The sequence below is a fragment of the Nipponia nippon genome, unplaced genomic scaffold (genome assembly GCF_047370975.1).
Source record: "Nipponia nippon isolate SJK-2023a ecotype South Korea unplaced genomic scaffold, ASM4737097v1 scaffold_1, whole genome shotgun sequence".
In the NCBI taxonomy this organism is placed as follows: domain Eukaryota; kingdom Metazoa; phylum Chordata; class Aves; order Pelecaniformes; family Threskiornithidae; genus Nipponia; species Nipponia nippon.
In genome coordinates, this window is record NW_028262290.1 from 166,514,248 (window position 1) to 166,532,166 (window position 17,919).

Genomic DNA, 17,919 nt, shown 5'->3' on the forward strand with positions numbered 1-17,919 from the left:
AGCTCACGACCAGCCTGGAGATCGCTCTGTGGTTGGGTTTGGGAGGTTACCCCGTGTTATTTTGAAAAGCCACCTATTAAGTTGTGTGGTCATCCTGTCCTCCCTGCCGCAACACAGTAGCTGCTTCCATGTTCAAACATCTTCCTGGCCTCCAGAGTTGCTGCTGCGGTTTTCCTTGCACTCATGCCTGGCCGCTGAGAGTTGTTAAATTGTTCGCTTTTTTGCAAGCTTTGCCGTAGTGGTTTGCCTGGGTTGGGTTTTTTTTTGTGGTCCGAGGCGTTGATCGCTTGGGAAGAGCGCACTGCGAGTGGCTGAGTACGTGAAATCCTGGTCACAAGGCTCTGATTTGTAGTGGAAAAACTCATTTTTTCCATAGCAATGAGGTTCCTGGGAGCTTTTCCCACGGCGAGAGGCAGTTGCTCTTCCACGCTTGGGTTGTTCTGCCTTGAAGCCAAGCAGAGCAGGCGTCAGATGCAATTGTGTGGAGGAAAATGTCAGTTATTGTACAAACTGCTCGGCTCCAGCTGTAGTGCTGGGGTTTTATCACTGAGGATTGATGCCCCTCACCAGAGCTATCTCCCACCAGCAGCAGTGGAGAGATCCCTCATGGAAAGCTGGAATTGCTGGGATTTTGACCCACGATCTGGGTCAAAAGGGGTGTGCTTATGCCGCAAGCATCTTTCGTGATCTGTGATGCTCGGAGCTCAGGTGGGATCCAGCGGTTGAGCAGCCTGGACGTGAAGCGAGGGGAAGAGGAGGAGGTTCGGTGGGATGAAGGAGGCGATGGCAGGCAGCGGGCAAGGAAGGCAGTGCAGATTTACCATGTTACGGCCGGTGCGGCAGGGCCTGTGGCCGTCTCACGGGGTCCTGCTCTCCGTTGCAGTGCCATGGGAACGGTGGTGCTGGATGGCCAGATCTACGTGTGCGGTGGATACGACGGAAACTCATCCCTCAACTCCGTGGAGTCCTATTCTCCAGAAACAAACAAGTAAGAGCTCTTCATGCCCTGAATTTTATCTCTCGGTTTGCTGCTAGGGTAGTGCCGTGCCGTGGCACCGCTGGGCGTCGGGGCTATAAAAGAAATATGTGGAAAAGCCTTTATGTCCTGACAGTGGAGCAGCATCCCTCCTCGCAAGAGTTTACCTGGATGCAAGCGAACAAAACTATGGTTTAAATAAAATAGGCGATAAAAGGAGAGTTCCTGGACGCCAGTCCTAGAGAATCCCATCGAGTTGAAATAATCCGCGGGCTGTGTGCGTGCCGTGCCCACGGGAGCCCTTGCTAACCTCTCCCTTCTCCCGGCCAGGTGGACAGTGGTGACACCCATGAGCTCCAACCGCAGCGCCGCTGGAGTCACCGTCTTCGAGGGTCGGATCTACGTATCGGGAGGGCACGACGGCCTACAGATCTTCAACAGCGTAAGTCTGCGGGCTGCGGCTTCCTGCAAGCCTTGTGCAGAAATTCATCTACTGCAGGGAGCCAAAAGGTCAGGCCGGGGCTGGGAAGGCTCCGTGCCCGTTCCTTGTGCACCCAAAGTGCCATAAGTGCTTGCACCACCAAATTGGGTCATTTCCAGGGCCCTTTTCTTGCTCAGGAAGAAACGAGCCAGCCAGGTGCCCACTGGGGCCTGGACTGGAAGCGCTGTTCTTGTTCCCCAGCACCTAAAGGATTGAGTTAGCGCATTTTGTTGTCTCCCTGCTTCCTTCACTTTTTAAATCATCGTATCATTGCGTGCCTTTGAGCTCGGAAGTATCCCAGATGTCAGGCTCTTACCTCTGCTTTCCGCCCCTGTTTGATGGCTTCAGTTTCAGAAACAGCTCATCTTTGAAACAAGCTTCACAGCAGGGGGAGTTGGTGGTACGAGGCCATTTGCCCTCTTCCACCCGCTCTGCGTTTCAGTTTTCTGCCTCTTCTCTAAAGAAAAACGTGCTGTGCAACAGAAAAGACTCGTTCATCTGCTCGGGAGTGAGGACGCAGGGAGCTGTATCCGAGTTAGGTCTCAGAAATTTGTAATAAAGGGTTTGTTGGGAGTAGCAATCACCATTTCTGCCTCGCTCAGCAGCTCGGGGCAGGCTGTTGTCTGCAGCCTGAAGCAACCCAGAGCCAAGAACTACAAATCCGCTGGTCTGAGCACGTTCCTGAGCGTGACAAGTTCGGGGCAGCGCAGGAGTCCTTGCAGAAAGGGTCCCTCTCCTGGTCTCTCTAGAAACGCGAGGCATACAAAATGGTGGGTGGGTTTTTTTCCCCCTGAGGTGCCAGACAGCTCTTCTACAAATACACAGGGAGGAGATGTCAGCCTTTTCTGACAGCGGAAGAGTTTACCCTGCGGAGAAACCCGACCCTTTGCCATGGGGTGCGGGATGTAGGCTTGAACTCCGTCAGGAGCGGTGGTTTTCCGACGTGAGAAACTGGAAAGTTTGAAGTGTTGGAGCTGCCTGGAGAGAGCGGGGAGCCTCACTTAGGGCGAGGGGAGACTTAGGGGATCATTAACCTCTTGGGTCGTGCACCTCTGGGGTCTGACAGAGCTTTGGCTGGTTCTGCCTTGGGGCAGCAGCCCGATCTTGTGTGCGTGAGGAGAATTAATACCTTGAAATCAAGACACAATCCTGCAGCAATTGAACTTTTAATTAAAAGGTGCTCAATCCTTTTGGTGCTGAGGCTCAGATACCTGTTTCAAACACCACGCAGAAGCCGATGAAAGGGGAGAGAGGTAGGGGGAACGTCTTCAAAGCTGCATTTGCTGTGGTCTCTGCAGCAGATCGGGCGGGGAGAGCGGTCTCCCCATCGCTCACCAGCAAGTTACTGGGCTGAGGTCGGAGGGAGCGGGGCAAAACGCAATGGCTGGCGAGATGTGGGGTGTTAGAAAAGCTTAATAACGATAGAAAATGTGATTGTATGAAATCAAGAAACAAAACCCAAGTTCCCCCAGCCAGCTTGCAGTTGCGTGTTGCAACAGTCGGTGCGTTCTGTGTGACGCGGTGGGTCCCGAGCGAGCGTCCCCTGAGGCTGTGCGCTCTCTGTGACTGCAGGTGGAGTACTACAACCATCACACGGCCACCTGGCACCCGGTGGCCAGCATGCTCAACAAGCGCTGCCGCCACGGAGCAGCTTCGCTGGGCAGCAAGATGTTCGTCTGCGGAGGCTACGACGGCTCGGGCTTCCTCAGCATCGCCGAAGTCTACAGCTCCATGGCGGATCAGTGGTACCTGATTGTCCCTATGAACACCCGGAGGAGCCGCGTCTCCCTCATTGCGAACTGTGGCCGTCTCTACGCGGTGGGGGGTTACGACGGACAGTCCAACCTCAGCTCGGTAGAAATGTACGACCCGGAGACAAACCGCTGGACGTTCATGGCCCCGATGGTGTGCCACGAGGGAGGGGTTGGCGTGGGCTGCGTACCTCTCCTGACCATCTGAGAAGAAAGCGTTTTGGGGGGCTGTCTTTTCAACGACAATCTGGGGAGAGGTTCAGAGAGGGTTTCGTGGTGTGATAGCCACAGAGCTGCGTTTCCAGGTGCTCAAGTCTCATTCACAAACGTGCGTGCACACAAAAAAAAAAAAAAACCACACCTTGACAAAACAATCCCCACCCTTGGCTTTTTGGGCTGAGGGCTCCCGAAAGATCGAACATTTTGAAATCCAGTGCGTCTACGGGCTGGTGCGAGCGAGGACCTGCCCGCCTCCCTCCGGCACCCGTTAGCCAGTGCTGGGAGCTGTGGCTACGCCGATCCTTCCTCTCGCCGTTGGTTTTCCCAATAGCCCTGCGGTCCGCTTTCGGCTGCACCTTTGGGAAGTGCTGTTGTAGGCTGGGGGAGGGAGGCAGGCTTCATTGCGACATAAAAACGGCCGCTTTTAATGACTTTGGAAATACATCTGCGCCCTCCCTCAGCAGCAAAGCGACCCCCATACCCCAAGCGTTCGGTCAGCCGCGGTGTTCGGGTGTCGTGGCCGCGGGCAGCTCCCGCCCCATTTACCACAGTGGAAAAAAAAACCACCGGCGTCGGTTCCCGGACCCCATCCAGGCTCTGCGTTTTAAGGTGCTGCTTACACAAGGCACCGCTGGCTTCTCGCAGCGGAGCTGTGCTTTCCTCCGCTCGATGGGGAAAACTTCTCCACAAGAGCCGCACGATGGAGAAACTAGGAAGAGGAAAACCGGGCGGTTAAACCATCGAATGGTTTTAGCAAGCTTTGGAGGAGAAGGCTGAACGTAAATGACACTAAGCAACACTCAGGATTTCAAAATGGGAAATAGGCCAAGGTGTGAATTCTAAAGCTGTCCTGTAAATTAAATATTGATATATTTTCAAAGTCGATGCTTAAGAGGCAGTGGAGTAAAGAGCAGCCAGGATCTTTCAGGAGGGGCAAGAAAAATATGTGTTGGATTTGTCAGCTCTGGAAGCCCACCGCTGTGCCGGTGCGGGGAGCCGCTTCGGGCAGCGCAGGCAGAGAAATCCCGCGCGGGGACGCGGGGCGAGCGTCCCTGCAAAGGGCCAGGGCCAAAACCACGCGGCGGCGGAGCTGGCAGCGCCGTGGCACCGGCGAGATCCGCACTTTCGGTGTTTTCCCTTTTGCCACGCTGGGTAAAGGGCTTTGCGGTAGGTTTTGTGCCGGGAAACTTTCTGTGCCGGGGCCGAAGCAGCCGCCTGCCGTGAAGCGGGGTGCAGGCAGCACGGCGGCTCCCTGCCTGCGCCCAACCTGCCTGCGCCCAACCTGCCTGCGCCACCTCTTCAGCGCTTCTCTTGCATGACTGCGACCCGCCATCCCGCCGGGACTCTCTTCCACCCCCGTCTCCTCCCGTGCCGCCCTTCGGCAAAGCCATACCTCCTCACCGCGGCCGGCGGGCGGGCAGGGACGGGCAGGGGCTGCTGCCAGCCCTGCCTGCTCGGGAACTCAACACTAATCCCGCCGGCAGCAGCAAAGGGCCGGGGGAATCTCCCCGCTTTGTCCCGCCCGATCCCGGTGTTTCGGGGGGCTCAGAGCTCCTGTCCCCCACCTTGCACCGAGCCGGGGGGGAGCCGGCCCCCAAATCCAGCCCCCCCTGCTTGTTCATACCTGACTCCCAGCACCGCTCGGGATTTTAACTTTGGCTGTATATGTGGATGTCTATATATTCAGGTACTATGTATATTTTAGGTCTATATAATGAGCATATCTGGCTATCGATGTGATCTGTCGGTATATATCTCTTTCCTCCATGTATATCAACTGCCGGGTTCGCTGGAGGGGGAATTCACTTGGGGTTTCCATGCTGCTAAGACTCTTCAAAAAGGAGAAAAAAAAAAACCACCATTGGAATCAAACCGAAGTTGCTTTTCGGGCTGTGAATTGCAGAAATAACGGAGCTGGAGCCGCGGCGGGGTCTTTGCGGAAGGGGCGGCCGCCGTCCCCTCGGGGGGAAGGATGGCGCCGTGGGTTCCCGTCTCCCTGCCCCGCTTCCCTGGCGTTGCCGAGCCTCGGACCTGCCTCTTATCTCCCGCCCCGGAGCATCTCCTCTTCTCCAGGCCGCGTCCCGATGGCCGCCCTGCGCAGAGGAGGCTTTGGCGAGCGCGGGGCCGCTCTCCTGGCGTGCCCTCATCCCATCCTGCATCCCTTCTCCCTCCCAGCCGGGGCTTCGTGTCCATAAGGACGCGAATATCAGATCCGATACCCTTGGAAGAGCAGGGGATAAAGGCCTGCTACAGCCGGGGCTGCCGGTGCCCCGCAGGCTCCCGCGCTGGTGCCCAGCAGCGCGGTGGCCCTGGGGCCTCAGCCGTCCCCCAGCCACGCTGCTCGCGCTCCCCGGCTTTCGTTCCCCAGGGATTTCTTTGCTTTTCCTTCCTGGATGAAGCAAAGGGAAAGGGGAGCTCCCAGCCCTTCGCCTGCCGGTGTCCGTAAGGGGACAGAAAACTACTGAATTTTGGGGGAACCAGCCCCGGTCACGCAGGGACCGTCAACTCCTGGGAGAGCGTTGGTCCGCTGGGTGCAATCCTCGGTAAATCCCACGTCCTCTAATTCAAGGAAAACCTCAAAATTTTGCAAAATGCCTCGAAGATCCTCGCAACAGCGGCACGTTTCTGCGCCCGCAAACCACGCTGCCCTCCCTGCCCTCGCGCCGGGGGCTTTCGCCACGTTGCTTCTCCCCGCCGCGCCCGCCAACCCCCGGCCCCCCCAAAAGGGCACTTTTAGTCTCACTTAACCTTTTTCATATTAAGACCAAGAGAAATTCATCCCCTGGCCGGTTGGTGCGGCATCTTTGGGCGAGGTGGGGAGGGGTTCGGGTGTGACGGCGTGATCTCCCTCTGGGGACGGGGCGTTTCGGTGAATCTCAGCTCTGAGCAGAGCGAGAGGGATTTAAAAAAAACCCAAAAACTGGAAAGAAAAAGGGAGAGGGGAGTGGGCTCCTGGTTTTTCTCTCCGTAGGAGCCGGGAGGATGCTCCGGCTCCCGGCTCGGGAGGAGCAGGACAGTGCGCGTGGCTGGATGGATCCCGCGCCATCGGTTGTACCACCCTGCCGCGAAACTGGGAGCGAGCGAAGGGAAGGGGCCGCGGAGGGGAATCGGCCCTGCCGAGCCTCCGGCATCGCCGCATCCCTGCCAGATCCCACGGCGCCGCGCCAAGGAAAACACCGGCAACCCAATCCCTTCGCCGCCGCGGCGGGGGCCCGGTGTTTATCCTGGAGGCGAAGCCGGCCGAGGCGGGGGGCCCCGAGCCGAGCCGATTCCCTCGTCCTCCGGCTCTTCCCCGGCCGCATGGCGCTGGTGCTGGGAGCTGTGCTGCTGGCGGCGGGCGCCGCGGTCCCGCCGGGGCTGCCGGCTCCCCGCGACCTGGCCCGCTCGGTGCTGGAGACCCACGGGCAGGAGCTGAGGCTGCTCAAGCTGCTGGGAGTCGCCAGGACGGTAGGAGCAGGGTGGGCGATGGGGTGGACGCAGCCGGGTGCCCCCGGGCACCCTTGCCCTTGGGAAGCCACCCACGGCTCCGTCCTTTTTTCCCCCCGCCGGCAGACGTTCGACTGGGGCACCCATTTCAGCATCAACTTCACCGCCCGCCAGCCCGCCTGCCCCAAAAACCGCCCCGACCGCCGCGGCGCCGGCTGCCGAGCCCGGCCGGGCAGGGTAAGGGTGGGAGCGGGTCCCCCCGAAACGGGGAGGGGGACAGCGGGGCGTCCCCGGGGTGCTGAGGGTCACTACGTCCCCAGGTCCAGCGCTGCACCGCCCAGGTCTCCGTCTTCGCCTTCCTGCCCGACGTGCCGCTGTCGATGGTGGAGTGCGGCCGGGAGCCGGTGAGGGCTCCGGGTCCCCCATCCTCGGGGGGGGACAGCGCTGGGGACGCGTGTCCCCCCCGCTCTGGGGACATTTTTTGGCTGCAGGGTGAAGCCCACCCTTATTTCTCCCCCCGCAGGCCGGCGGCAGCACCCAGCCCCGCTCTCCCGGCACCCCGCCGGCCTTCGGCGCCAGCCCAGGTCACCCATCATCATCATCATCATCGCCCTCGCAGCCGCATCCTCGGCCCCCCGCCGGCGCGTCCCTCCTGGGGACACCCCGCGGGCCCCTGTCCCCTGCGGGGCTGCAATAAAGATATTTCGGGGTCACACGTCTGCGTGTCGGGGGGTGACGGAGGCGGGGGGTAGCGGGGATGGGGCGAGCCCGGGGGGCAGCACCCCGACACCGGCAATGGCACCGGTGTCACCCCCGTCCCTGCGGGTCCCTGCGCCCCGCTGGGAAGCGGGGACGGACCCCGAGGGCTCCCGGTGCCACGAAACCCCCCCACGGGGCTGTGAGGGCTGGGGACGCCCCGGGGAGCGGGGCCGCGTCCCCACGGGGGACCAGGGTGCCACCGCCCGCCCTCGGGACCCCACCACCCCCTGCGTCCCCCCCCCAAAAAAACCTGCCGCTCTGCGGGCTGGGGCCCGGCGTTTCCGAAGGGGGGAGCCGAGCCCCGGGGCGGGTTCCCCAGCCTCCCGGCGAGGGGATAAAAGGGGACCCGGGGGTGGCCGTGGGGACAAGGATGCCGGGCTCCTGGGCGCTGGTGCTGGCGGTGCTGGGGGGGGCCTGCGCCCTCCCCGCCCCGGCCCCCCTCGCCTACACCCAGGCGCTGGCCCAGGCCGTCGACTCCTTCAACCAGCGCCCCGAGGTGCCCAACGCCTTCAGGCTGCTCAGCGCCGACCCCGAGCCCGCCCCGGTGAGTGCCACCCCCCCACTCGTGACAGGCACCCCCCGCCCACTCACGACCCCCACTCGCCACCTTCCCCTCCCCCTGGCCCCCCCCTCCTCACCCCTCTGCTCCTGAACCCCGTCCGTCACCCCCCACCCGCTCACAGGCCCCCGCCTACCACCCCCCACTCGTCACCCACCCCTCCTGTGACCCCCACCCACTCGTGAACCCCCACTCACAACCCCCGCATTCACCCATGCCCCCCCCAACTCATGACCCGCCCAGCTGTGAGCCCCCGCTCCTGACCCCCACCCACTCGTGACCCCCCCCTGCTCCTGACCCCCCCACTCGTGGCCCCCACTCCTGACCCCCACCCACTCCTGACCGCCCCCACCCACTCGTGTCCCCCCCTCCTGACTCCCACCCACTCCTGACCTACCCCCACTCCTGACCCCCGCACTCCTGACCCCCACTCACTCGTGACCCCCCCACCCACTCGTGTCCCCCCCTCTCCTGACCCCCCCACCCACTCGTGACCCCCACCCACTCCTGACCCCCCCCACCCACTCGTGCCCGTGCCCCCCCCCCCCGTGACCCCGCAGGGCGTCGAGCTGAGCGCGCTGCGGACGCTCAACTTCAGCATGATGGAGACGGAGTGCGCCCCGAGCGCCCGCGTCAACCCCGACGACTGCGACTTCAAGGAGAACGGGGTGAGGAGGAGGAGGAGGAGGAGGAGGAGGAGGAAGGGGGCGCCGGGGGCGCCGGGGGTCCTCAGCCGCGGTCCCCGGGGTGACGCCGGGTGCCCCCCGCTCTCCACAGGCGATCAAGGAGTGCTGGGGGCCGGTGCAATTCCTGCAGAGCTCCCCCGAGATCGACCTGCGCTGCACCGACGCCTCCGCCAACGTGAGCTGGGGGGGGCAGCACCCACGGGCGGGGGCACCCACGGGTGGGGACACCCACGGGTGGGGTGTCGGGGTGCCAGCGCTGGTGTCCTTCCTCCCGCCCCGTCCCCAAAAAGGGACACCCCGAGGGTGCTGTCCCGCCGCGATGGCTCCGGCCCGCGGGTGGTGGAGGGTGGGATGGGGGGGTCCTGGGGCACCCGCAGGGTGCTGGGTGCTGGGGTGCAGGGTCCTGCCAGGGTGCTGGGAGCGGGGTCCTGGGTGTGGGGACTTGGGTGCAGAGTCCTGGGCACGGGGTCCTGGGTGTGGGGTCCTGGGTGTGGTCCTGGGTGCGGGGTCCTGGATGGAGGGTGCTGGGTGCAGGGTGCTGGGTGTGGGGTCCCAGGTGTGGGGTCCCAGGTGTGGGGTCCTGGATGGGGTCCTGGGTGCGGGGTGCTGGATGTAGGGTGCTGGGTGTGGGGTGCTGGCTGTGGGGTCCTGGGTGGGGGTCCCTGCTGTGGGTTCCTGGGTGCGGGGTCCTGGATGTAGGGTGCTGGGTGCAGGGTGCTGGGTGTGGGGTCCTGGGCACGGGGTCCCTGCTGTGGGTTCCTGGGTGCGGGGTCCTGGATGTAGGGTCCCGGGTGTGGGGTCCCGGGTGTGGGGTCCCAGGTGTGGGGTCCTGGGTGGGGGTCCCTGCTGTGGGTTCCTGGGTGCGGGGTCCTGGATGTAGGGTGCTGGGTGCAGGGTGCTGGGTGTGGGGTCCTGGGCACGGGGTCCCTGCTGTGGGTTCCTGGGTGCGGGGTCCTGGATGTAGGGTGCTGGGTGTGGGGTCCCGGGTGTGGGGTCCTGGGTGGGGGTCCCTGCTGTGGGGTCCTGGCCGCGGGGTCCCGGGCGTCCCCCCCACCCCAGTGACCCCCTTGTCCCTCCGGCAGCCGGTTCTCGTCCAGCGGGGCCGGTTCGGGCGCTTCCTGAGCAGGATCCGACACTTTCGGCCCAGGATCAGCTTCAGCCTGCAGGCCCGGGGCTCCATCCGCCTGGGCTGAGCGAATAAAGGGGCCGCTGCCGGCCGCTCTGCCTCCGCCGCGCTCCTCGCTGCCTCCGGGGGAAACTGAGGCCCACGGGGAGGGAGGGGGCCGGGCAGGAGCCGGGGGGGCTCCTCTCCCCGCGTCGTTCGCCGTCGTCGCCGCGCGCGGACCCCTACGCCGGCCCCGCCAACGTCCCCGCCGTGGGGAGCGAGGGGCTCGGCCCCGCAGGGACGGGGGGGGGTGGCACTGGGGACGGGGCCCAGCTTCGCTCCCGGGAGCCCCCAGGGCGTCCCGTCCCCCCCGAAAGAAGCCGTTCGCATCCCGCCCCGCATCGTCCCCATGGTGTCGGTGTCCCCGTGGTGCCATCGTCCCCACAGTGCCATCATCCCCACGGCACCATGGCATCATCGTCCCCATGGCATCGTCGTCCCCATGGTGCCATCGTCCCCACGGCGCCATCATCCCCACGGCGCCATCATCCCCATGGCGCCATCGTCCCCACAGCGTCATCGTCCCCATGGCCTTGGTGTCCCCATGGTGCCATCGTCCCCATGGCGTCATCATCCCCATGGCATTGGCGTCCCCACGGCATCATCATCCCCATGGCGTCATCCTCCCCATGGTGCCATCATCCCCATGGCATCATCCTCCCCACGGTGTCATCGTCCCCATGGCATCATCATCCCCATGGTGCCATCATCCCCACGGTGCCATCATCCCCACAGTGCCATCGTCCCCACGGCATCATCATCCCCACGGCGTCATCATCCCCACGGCGCCATCATCCCCACGGCACGTTGTCCCCAAAACCGGTGGCGGTGGCAGAGGGGAGGCGTGGGGGGCCCCGGGGCTCGGCCCCCCGGGGAGGCGCAGGGGAAGGGACGGGGGTTCAGCTCCCGGGGACCCCCATGGCGCAACCCCAGCCGGGGCGGGGGGGGGGGGTCCGGGCATCGACCTCAGCCGTGCCACCGGGGCCGTCACCGGCGGTTTGGGATGGGGACGTTGGGACACGGGGACCCCCGCGAGCCAAGCGCGGCCACCCCGGGGTCGTGGCTGCAGCCGCGGCTCCAGTGGCCCCATGGGACCCTGGGGATGTCCCCTCCTGTCCCCTGCACCCCTGCAATGGGCCACCAGTCCCCTGGGCTTGTGCCCCACACCCCCCGCAGGGTCCCCGCGGCTGGCGCAGCCTCCCAAGGGACCCTCTGGTCCCCAGGTGTCTTGGGGCACAGTGCGGGGACCCGGCGCCACGGCCGCTGCCAGGATGAGGCCCCGGGGAGGCGGCGGTGCCCGAGCCGGGGGGGCCGCCCCTGCTCCCCCCACCCCAGCACCCTCCTCCATCAGCGTCACCCCCCACCCTGCATGTCCCCGGTCCCCGGCGCAGAGTGACGGCGGCAGAAGGCACGGCGGGGCTGGGAAGCAGCTTTATTGGGGGAAAAGGGGTGTCGGGGGCGGGGGGTCCCCGAGATGGCGGCCCCTCAAGGCGGGGGGGGTCCTCATCCCCTCCTGATGGACCTGACGAGCTCGACGCCAGCGGCCACCGTCCTGAGGGCCACCGGCACCAGGTGCCAGTAGCGCTTGACCCGGACGGGCTGTGGGGAGAGGAGGCATCATGGGGTGGGGGGGACACCATGGGGACCCCCCGAGTCCCCCCTCCAGGCCCTGGGGTCGCATCCCCCACCCCGGGACCCCCCCAACTCACATCCTCGGTGGAGTCCACGCAGGTGATGTCGAGCACGGGGCGGCCGCCGCGCTGGGGCACGGGCGCCGAGCAGTCCTTGATGAGCTGCGGGGAGCGAGGGGCTGAGCGTGGGGACACGCTGCGGGGCGGGGGGGGCTGTCCCCAGGTTGGGGACCCCAGGGGAGGGGGGGTGACCCCCCCGCCATGAGCCCCCCCAAGTCTCTCACCCCGTCCTCCTTGAACTCGCAGATGTCGAGGCGGGCGCCTGAGCGCGCCGGGCACTGCGTCTCCATGATGGTGAAGTTGAGGCGCTGCAGGGAGCCGAGCTGGACGTCCTGCGGGGACAGGCACGGGGACGGGGACGGGGACGGGGATGGGGACAGTGCGGTGACACCCGGCAGGGAGGGATGGCACCCACCGCTGGGTGCCCGGAGCCAAGCCGGTGGGGACCATCCCAGCCCACCCCCCCGAAACCCCCGCCACGCGTAGGTCCTGGCGTCCCCCCGATCTCTCCGTGGGGACACAGGGGGACCCGGCAGCGTCCCCAAGGCGGTGGCACTCACCGGGGTGGGCTCAGGGTTGGCGCTGAGCAGCCTGAAGGCGTTGGGCACCTCGGGGCGCTGGTTGAAGGAGTCGACGGCCTGGGCCAGCGCCTGGGTGTAGGCGAGGGGGGCCGGGGCGGGGAGGGCGCAGGCCCCCCCCAGCACCGCCAGCACCAGCGCCCAGGAGCCCGGCATCCTTGTCCCCACAGCCACCCCCGGGTCCCCTTTTATCCCCTCGCCGGGAGGCTGGGGAACCCGCCCCGGGGCTCGGCTCCCCCCTTCGGAAACGCCGGGCCCCAGCCCGCAGAGCGGCAGTTTTTTTGGGGGGGGGACGCAGGGGGTGGCGGGGTCCCGAGGGCGGGCGGTGGCACCCTGGTCCCCCGTGGGGACACGGCCCCGCTCCCCGGGGCGTCCCCAGCCCTCACAGCCCCGTGGCACCGGGAGCCCTCGGGGTCCGTCCCCGCTTCCCAGCGGGGCGCAAGTTGGGGATGTGGCGGCACAGGGACACCAGGGCGACAGCGGGAGCGTTGCAGGGACGTTTATTGCAAGCAGAGCGCGGGGGCGGGGGGCACGGGCGGGGGGCAGACGGCGTCGCCCGCTCAGGCTTTCGGTTTTTTGAGGTTGAGCTTGTCGCGGATCCAGATCTTGCTGCGCTGGAAGAAGGCCCTGAGATGCGCCTTGATCCTGGCAAAAATGTCGGCGAGCCTGGGTTTCCCGGTACGGCCGAGCTGGGAGGAGAAGTCAAATTTCGGGGAGACGGGAGGGGGTCCGGGTGACCCCCTGGCGACGTGCCCCACGGCAGCCAGGGAGGGGTGCGGGTGGCGAAGGCAGGGGACGCAGTGGCGATGGCGCCGTTTCGGCCACCTCCTTACCGCGGTGGGCACCGTCTCGCAGGAGAGCTCGACCATGGGCTGCTGCTGCTCGAGGAAGATGGAGCCCCGGCACCAATTCACGCCCTGCGGGGAAGCGGGGGGGGACGTGGGGAAGACGAGGCCAAGAGGAGCCCCGAACCCCCCTTCCCGTGCCTCAGTTTCCCCATCGGCTGCTCCCCGTCGGGGCCGGCAGCGGGCGGGATGTGGGACACGGGACGAAGCCTCACCCTCAGCCAGGGGCTCCTGCAGGCGGCGGTGGCCGTCCCTGGGGCTCGGCACGAGGTCTCCTCGACGGCGAAGCTCAGCTCCCGCCGGTTCTGCAGGTCCCAGGGCTGGGAGAGGGGACAAGGACCCGTCAGGGACCACTGTCCCCAACGCCCAGCCCCGAAACAGGCTGGATCCGTCCCCGAGAGGGGCCACATCCAGCCTGGAGATGGGTCAGACTCAGCCCCAACTTGGGTGGACTCCATCCCCACAGCAGGGCAGATCCAGACCCAAAACGCGGCAGATTCAGCCCCAAGAAGGGCCAAATCCTGCACCACCCGGGCCCGGTGCATCTCCCGGCACGGAGGAGCTCAGCACTCACCCAGCCGGGCTGGTGCTGGACCTCCCAGAGCCGCAGGACGTAGGGACTGACTGCCCTCATGTTGAGCAGCTCCACGGCCGCCGAGACAGCGTCCTCGTAGCTCACAACCCACGGCGGGGACGGCGGGACGGATCCAGCCAACCCCGGCGTGGATCCATCCGACCCCGGCGTGGATCCGGCTGGCTCCGGCATGGTGGCTCCGGCCAGCCCCAGCAGCAGCAGCAGCAGCGGCAGCACCGCGCGGCACGGCCTCATCCTGCCTCCTGCCACCCCTCGTCGTGCCGGGGAGCTCTTTTATGGGAGCTGCCCTGGATGGGCCAGCAGCGCCGTCATGGGCGTTCCCGCACGTTGACGCTTGCCCTTGTGCCACTGGGAAATTCCCGGTGGGCCCAATCCGGCCGGGAGCTGAGTCCGTCCCCCTTTGGTCCCCGGGAGTGGCTGTCCCAGCCCTGGGGACGGGCGCTGCTGGCCACCTCCGGGGCTCAGCAGAAGGGAGGCCACAGGGTTTGGGGTCTCCCTGCCACGAGGGTCCCCATGGGAGGCCACCGTGCGCCCGGGGAGGGGGACAGCGAGGACAGGGGTGATATCGAGTCACAACGTCGCCCCGGGTACCACAAGCCACCGCACCAGGGCAAGGTGCACCCCAAGGTGACCACCAAAGAGCCGAGCCGGGTTTGATGGGGACGTAGGGTGACACCACGTTGGGTTTCTCGCCCCCCTTCGCCCCCCGGGGATGGATGAAGAAGCCACCCTGCCCCACGGCCGGGGCTTTCCAGCCCCCACGGGGGTGTTTTATGGCTGGGTGGAGCGGAGAAGACATCTGTCCCTCACGGCAAACAAGCTGGGTTTGACCAAACACCAGCCTTGGGAGCGTTCGCCCTCTCCGAGGCCAAGCAGGAGCCTCCAGGAGGATGTCAAGGAACCCTGCCCAGAAGATGACCCTCCGTTCAACCGCCCTCCGCACCGCGAGGGGAAGCCCAAAGCCACCCAACAGGTTCAGAGCTCCTGGCCGGTGGAGCTCATCAAGTACCTTCTCCCGGCGGCTTGTAAATCAAGCGGGGACAAGCGTGCCCGGGTCAGAGCTGGTGGGTGGCATCTGGGAAGTCCCCAGGGACGGATGCTGTCAATCACAGACCCATAGAACAGCCCAGGTTGGCCATGGGAAAATCCAGGTCCAACCAGGTCCAACCTTCCATGGAGAAGGGAGCCTAGATGGGATTATCCCACTCCAGGTTCATCTTGAGAACCTCCAGTGATAAGGACTCCACCGTGTCCCCAGGGACATTCTTCCAGTCAACAACCGGTCTCACTGCACAACCTAAGTTGAGATGAAAGCTCTCCTGGTACAACTTGTACCCGTTGCCCCTTGTCTTCTCCACGTGGCTCCTTGCGAAGAGGCAGCCTCCACCCTCCGAGTACTGGCCTACCGTGATGAGGTCCCCCCCGAGCCTTCTCCTCTCCAGGGAGAAGAGACCCAACTCCTTCAGTTGTTCCTCCTAGAGCGGGTTCTCCAGCCCTCTGACCATCGTCCTGGCCCTCCTTGGGACCTTCTCCAGTCTGTCTGCGTCCTTCTTGACCTGTGGGGACCAGAACTGGACACACCGGCCCAGGGGTTGCCTGGAGGATGGCTTCCTGAGCCAGGCAACTGAGGAGCCAACGAGCTCCTCTGGACCTCCCGCCTACAAACAAGGAGAAGCTGGTTGGAGATGAGAAGGTCAGGGGCAGCGTTGGCTGCAGTGACCATGGGATGGTGGAGCTCAAGATCCTGAGAGGAGGGAGCTGGGCAGAAAGCAGGATCACTGCCCTGGATGCTTCCAGAGAGCAGAATTTGGCCTCTTCAGGAACCTGCTTGGAAGAATCCCATGGGATACAGCCCTGGAGAGAAGAGGGGTGCAGGAGAGCTGGTTGATTTCCAAGGATCACCTTCTCCAAGCCAAACAACGGGCCATCCTGGCAGGCAGGAGACAAAGAAAGGTGGCCAGAGATCTGCATGGACAAGCAAGGAGCTCCTGACCGAGCTCAAGGACAGGAGGGATGCGTACAAGAGGTGGCAGCAGGACAGGTGACGCGGGAGGAAGGTACAGACACTGCCCGAGGTGCAGGGCTGGGTTTGAGGAAGCCAAAGCCCACCAGGGGTTGTACTCGAGAAGAAGATGGTCAGAAGCCATCAGCATGGACTGAAAACAGGCTCAATGGCGAGGCCCAGAGGGTGGGACCAGCAGCACAAGGTCCAGATGGAGGCTGGTCACTGGTGGTGTTCCCCAGAGGTCCATACTGGGGCCAGAACTGTTTCACATCTTCATTAATGATCGAGATGATGGGACAAGAGCGCACCCTCAGCAGGTTTGGAGATGACACCCAACTGGGAGGAGTGGTTGATGTGCCAGAGAGTCGCACTGCCGTCCAGAGGGACCTCAACAGGCTGGAGAAAGGGGCCAGCAGGAACCTCGTGGGGTTCAAGAAGAAGTGCCACCAGAACAACCCCAGGCACGAGGACGTGCTGGGGGACACCCAGCAGCTCGCCAGAGAAGGCCCTGGGGCTCTTCGTGGACACCAAGGTGACCGTAAGCCAACGCAGGAACCCATTGCTCAGAGGAGTTGTGGGGTCTCTGGTCTTGCAGATACCCAAAACTCAACTGGAGGAGGCCCTGGGCAACCTGATCCAGCTGAGCCGGCTCTCAGCAGGGTCCCTGCCGGCCCTTCCACGCTTCTGCAACTTGAGACAAGCTTTTGGGGAAGATTAATTCCTTCAAAATGCTTCAATTCCTTCCAAATTCCTTCCAAATTCTTCAGTTCCTTCCAAATGTCTTCCAAATTCCTTCTAAATTCCTTCCAAATTCTTCAGTTCCTTCCAAATGTCTTCCAAATTCCTTCCAAATTCTTCAGTTCTTTCCAAATGCCTTCCAAATTCCTTCCAAATTCTTCATTTCCTCCCAAATTCTTCATTTCTGCAGAAAATCGGATTCAGGTGGAACACCCCACCCCGGGGGTCCTTGCCGGGCCTCCTGCTGCTCTGCAGCACAACGCCAAGTTGCCTTTTATCAGAGCCAAAATCCTTCCAGCTCTCAGGAGGCAGCGTCCAGCCGAGGAATCACCGTGTCCCACAGGGAGACGGCGCCCGACGCAAGAGCCCGGGTCCCACGGGAGGGTGCACCAGGCCTCCAGAGGAAATTTTCCCTTCAGCTTCCCTGCAGCTCACACTTAGGATTTAACAGCGACCAGTATCAAGACCCCTAAATATTATTTTTAAGCGTCCTGTGTAAACCCCGAGCAGGCTCACCCCTTTCAAAATAGACATGAAATCCTGCGAGGCCATTTTGGGAACAAAAAGGGAAGATTTGCTGAGTTTTAGTCGGGGTAATCCCACGCTCACGCAGCAACAGCTGCGCTTCGCCGGCCAACTCCCCACCACCGACTGGGAAGGGGGGTAAAAAACCCCCCCAAAACCAAACACCAAGGCCCGTGAGAAATACCCCGCTCCTAAATCATCGTCTCTCGCTTTGTTTCACTGCAAGACTGAGCTGCCCCTCCTCATTCCCGACAACCCACATATTTATTTCTCTTTTATTTGTTCCTGCAGGCGGGCCCCGATCTGTTTGGATGCTGAGGGCAGGCGAGGCACCTGCTAACCTCCCCGGTGACAACCTCAGCGGGTGAAGCCAGGGCACGGCTGCTCCACCAGCCCCGGAGAGGACCGGGGTGGGGAATTCTCCCCTCGAGAAGCCCCGGGCCGCCCGCGGGGAGGCGTTTGGGGGGCAGGGGGGGAGCTGAGGAAGGCGGTGGGGCGCAGCGGGGCAGCAGTGGGGCAGGACGGGGGCTCAGCCCCGCGGAGGGGCAGCCCCACAGCGGGGTCGGCCCCACTGCCCCACAAAATCACAGAATGGTTTGGGTGGGAAGGGACTTCTCCAGGGCATCCAGTCCCACCCCCTGCCATGGGCAGGGACATCTCCAACTGGATCGGGATGCTCAGAGCCCCGTCCAGCCTGGCCTTGAATGTTTCCAGGGATGGGGCATCAACCACCTCTCTGGGCAACCTGGGCCAGTGTCTCACCACCCTCAGTGTAAACAATTTCTACCTTATATCCAGTCTGAATCTGCCTTCTTTTAGTTTAAAACCATTCCCCCTTGTCCTGTCGCTACAGGCCTGACTGAAAAGTCTGTCCCCGTCTTTCTTTTCCATCATCTTTTCCAGTTAGTGGCCGGTCACCA

The 17,919-nt window shown here is 63.9% G+C and overlaps 5 protein-coding genes across 7 annotated transcripts in view; 3 read left to right on the top strand and 2 right to left on the bottom strand.

Moving 5' to 3' along the window:
- The window catches only part of KLHL18 (kelch like family member 18), a 27,974-nt gene extending 22,707 nt beyond the window's left edge, over positions 1–5,267 (top strand). The window contains exons 8-10 of one of the 2 annotated variants that reach the window (XM_087732271.1): positions 884–988; positions 1,307–1,418; positions 3,030–5,267. In XM_087732271.1, coding sequence (XP_087588397.1) covers positions 884–988; positions 1,307–1,418; positions 3,030–3,416 — 604 coding nt within the window. In that variant the 3' untranslated portion in view covers positions 3,417–5,267. The remainder of the gene's footprint in view (positions 1–883; positions 989–1,306; positions 1,419–3,029) is intronic. The other variant, XM_087732279.1, reaches the window with a different exon arrangement.
- Positions 5,268–6,523: 1,256 nt separating this feature from the next.
- LOC148057703 (uncharacterized) lies at positions 6,524–7,566 on the top strand. The gene is made up of 4 exons (XM_087767001.1): positions 6,524–6,874; positions 6,980–7,090; positions 7,174–7,257; positions 7,377–7,566. The coding sequence occupies exons 1-4, from the start codon at positions 6,728–6,730 to the stop codon at positions 7,548–7,550; spliced, it is 516 nt and encodes a 171-aa protein (XP_087623127.1). The 5' UTR covers positions 6,524–6,727; the 3' UTR covers positions 7,551–7,566.
- A 410-nt stretch (positions 7,567–7,976) lies between these two features.
- Positions 7,977–10,079, top strand: LOC148057704 (cathelicidin-2-like). Its single transcript, XM_087767112.1, has 4 exons — positions 7,977–8,156; positions 8,732–8,839; positions 8,949–9,032; positions 9,940–10,079. The coding sequence occupies exons 1-4, from the start codon at positions 7,983–7,985 to the stop codon at positions 10,048–10,050; spliced, it is 477 nt and encodes a 158-aa protein (XP_087623238.1). The 5' UTR covers positions 7,977–7,982; the 3' UTR covers positions 10,051–10,079.
- A 1,358-nt stretch (positions 10,080–11,437) lies between these two features.
- On the bottom strand, positions 11,438–12,644 carry LOC148057705 (cathelicidin-3-like). The gene is made up of 4 exons (XM_087767210.1): positions 12,274–12,644; positions 11,938–12,045; positions 11,732–11,815; positions 11,438–11,621 (listed from the first exon to the last, which is right to left on the bottom strand). Exons 1-4 carry the CDS (start codon positions 12,445–12,447, stop codon positions 11,526–11,528), a joined length of 462 nt encoding a protein of 153 aa, XP_087623336.1. The 5' UTR covers positions 12,448–12,644; the 3' UTR covers positions 11,438–11,525.
- Positions 12,645–12,795: 151 nt separating this feature from the next.
- On the bottom strand, positions 12,796–13,982 carry LOC148057706 (cathelicidin-B1-like). Of its 2 annotated transcripts, XM_087767397.1 has the most exons (4): positions 13,711–13,982; positions 13,352–13,456; positions 13,125–13,208; positions 12,796–12,980 (listed from the first exon to the last, which is right to left on the bottom strand). In XM_087767397.1, exons 1-4 carry the CDS (start codon positions 13,963–13,965, stop codon positions 12,852–12,854), a joined length of 573 nt encoding a protein of 190 aa, XP_087623523.1. In that variant the 5' UTR covers positions 13,966–13,982; the 3' UTR covers positions 12,796–12,851. The 2 variants fall into 2 exon arrangements, with proteins under 2 accessions (XP_087623523.1, XP_087623444.1); XM_087767318.1 differs by having other exon boundaries at positions 12,796–13,208.
- Positions 13,983–17,919: the final 3,937 nt, after the last annotated feature.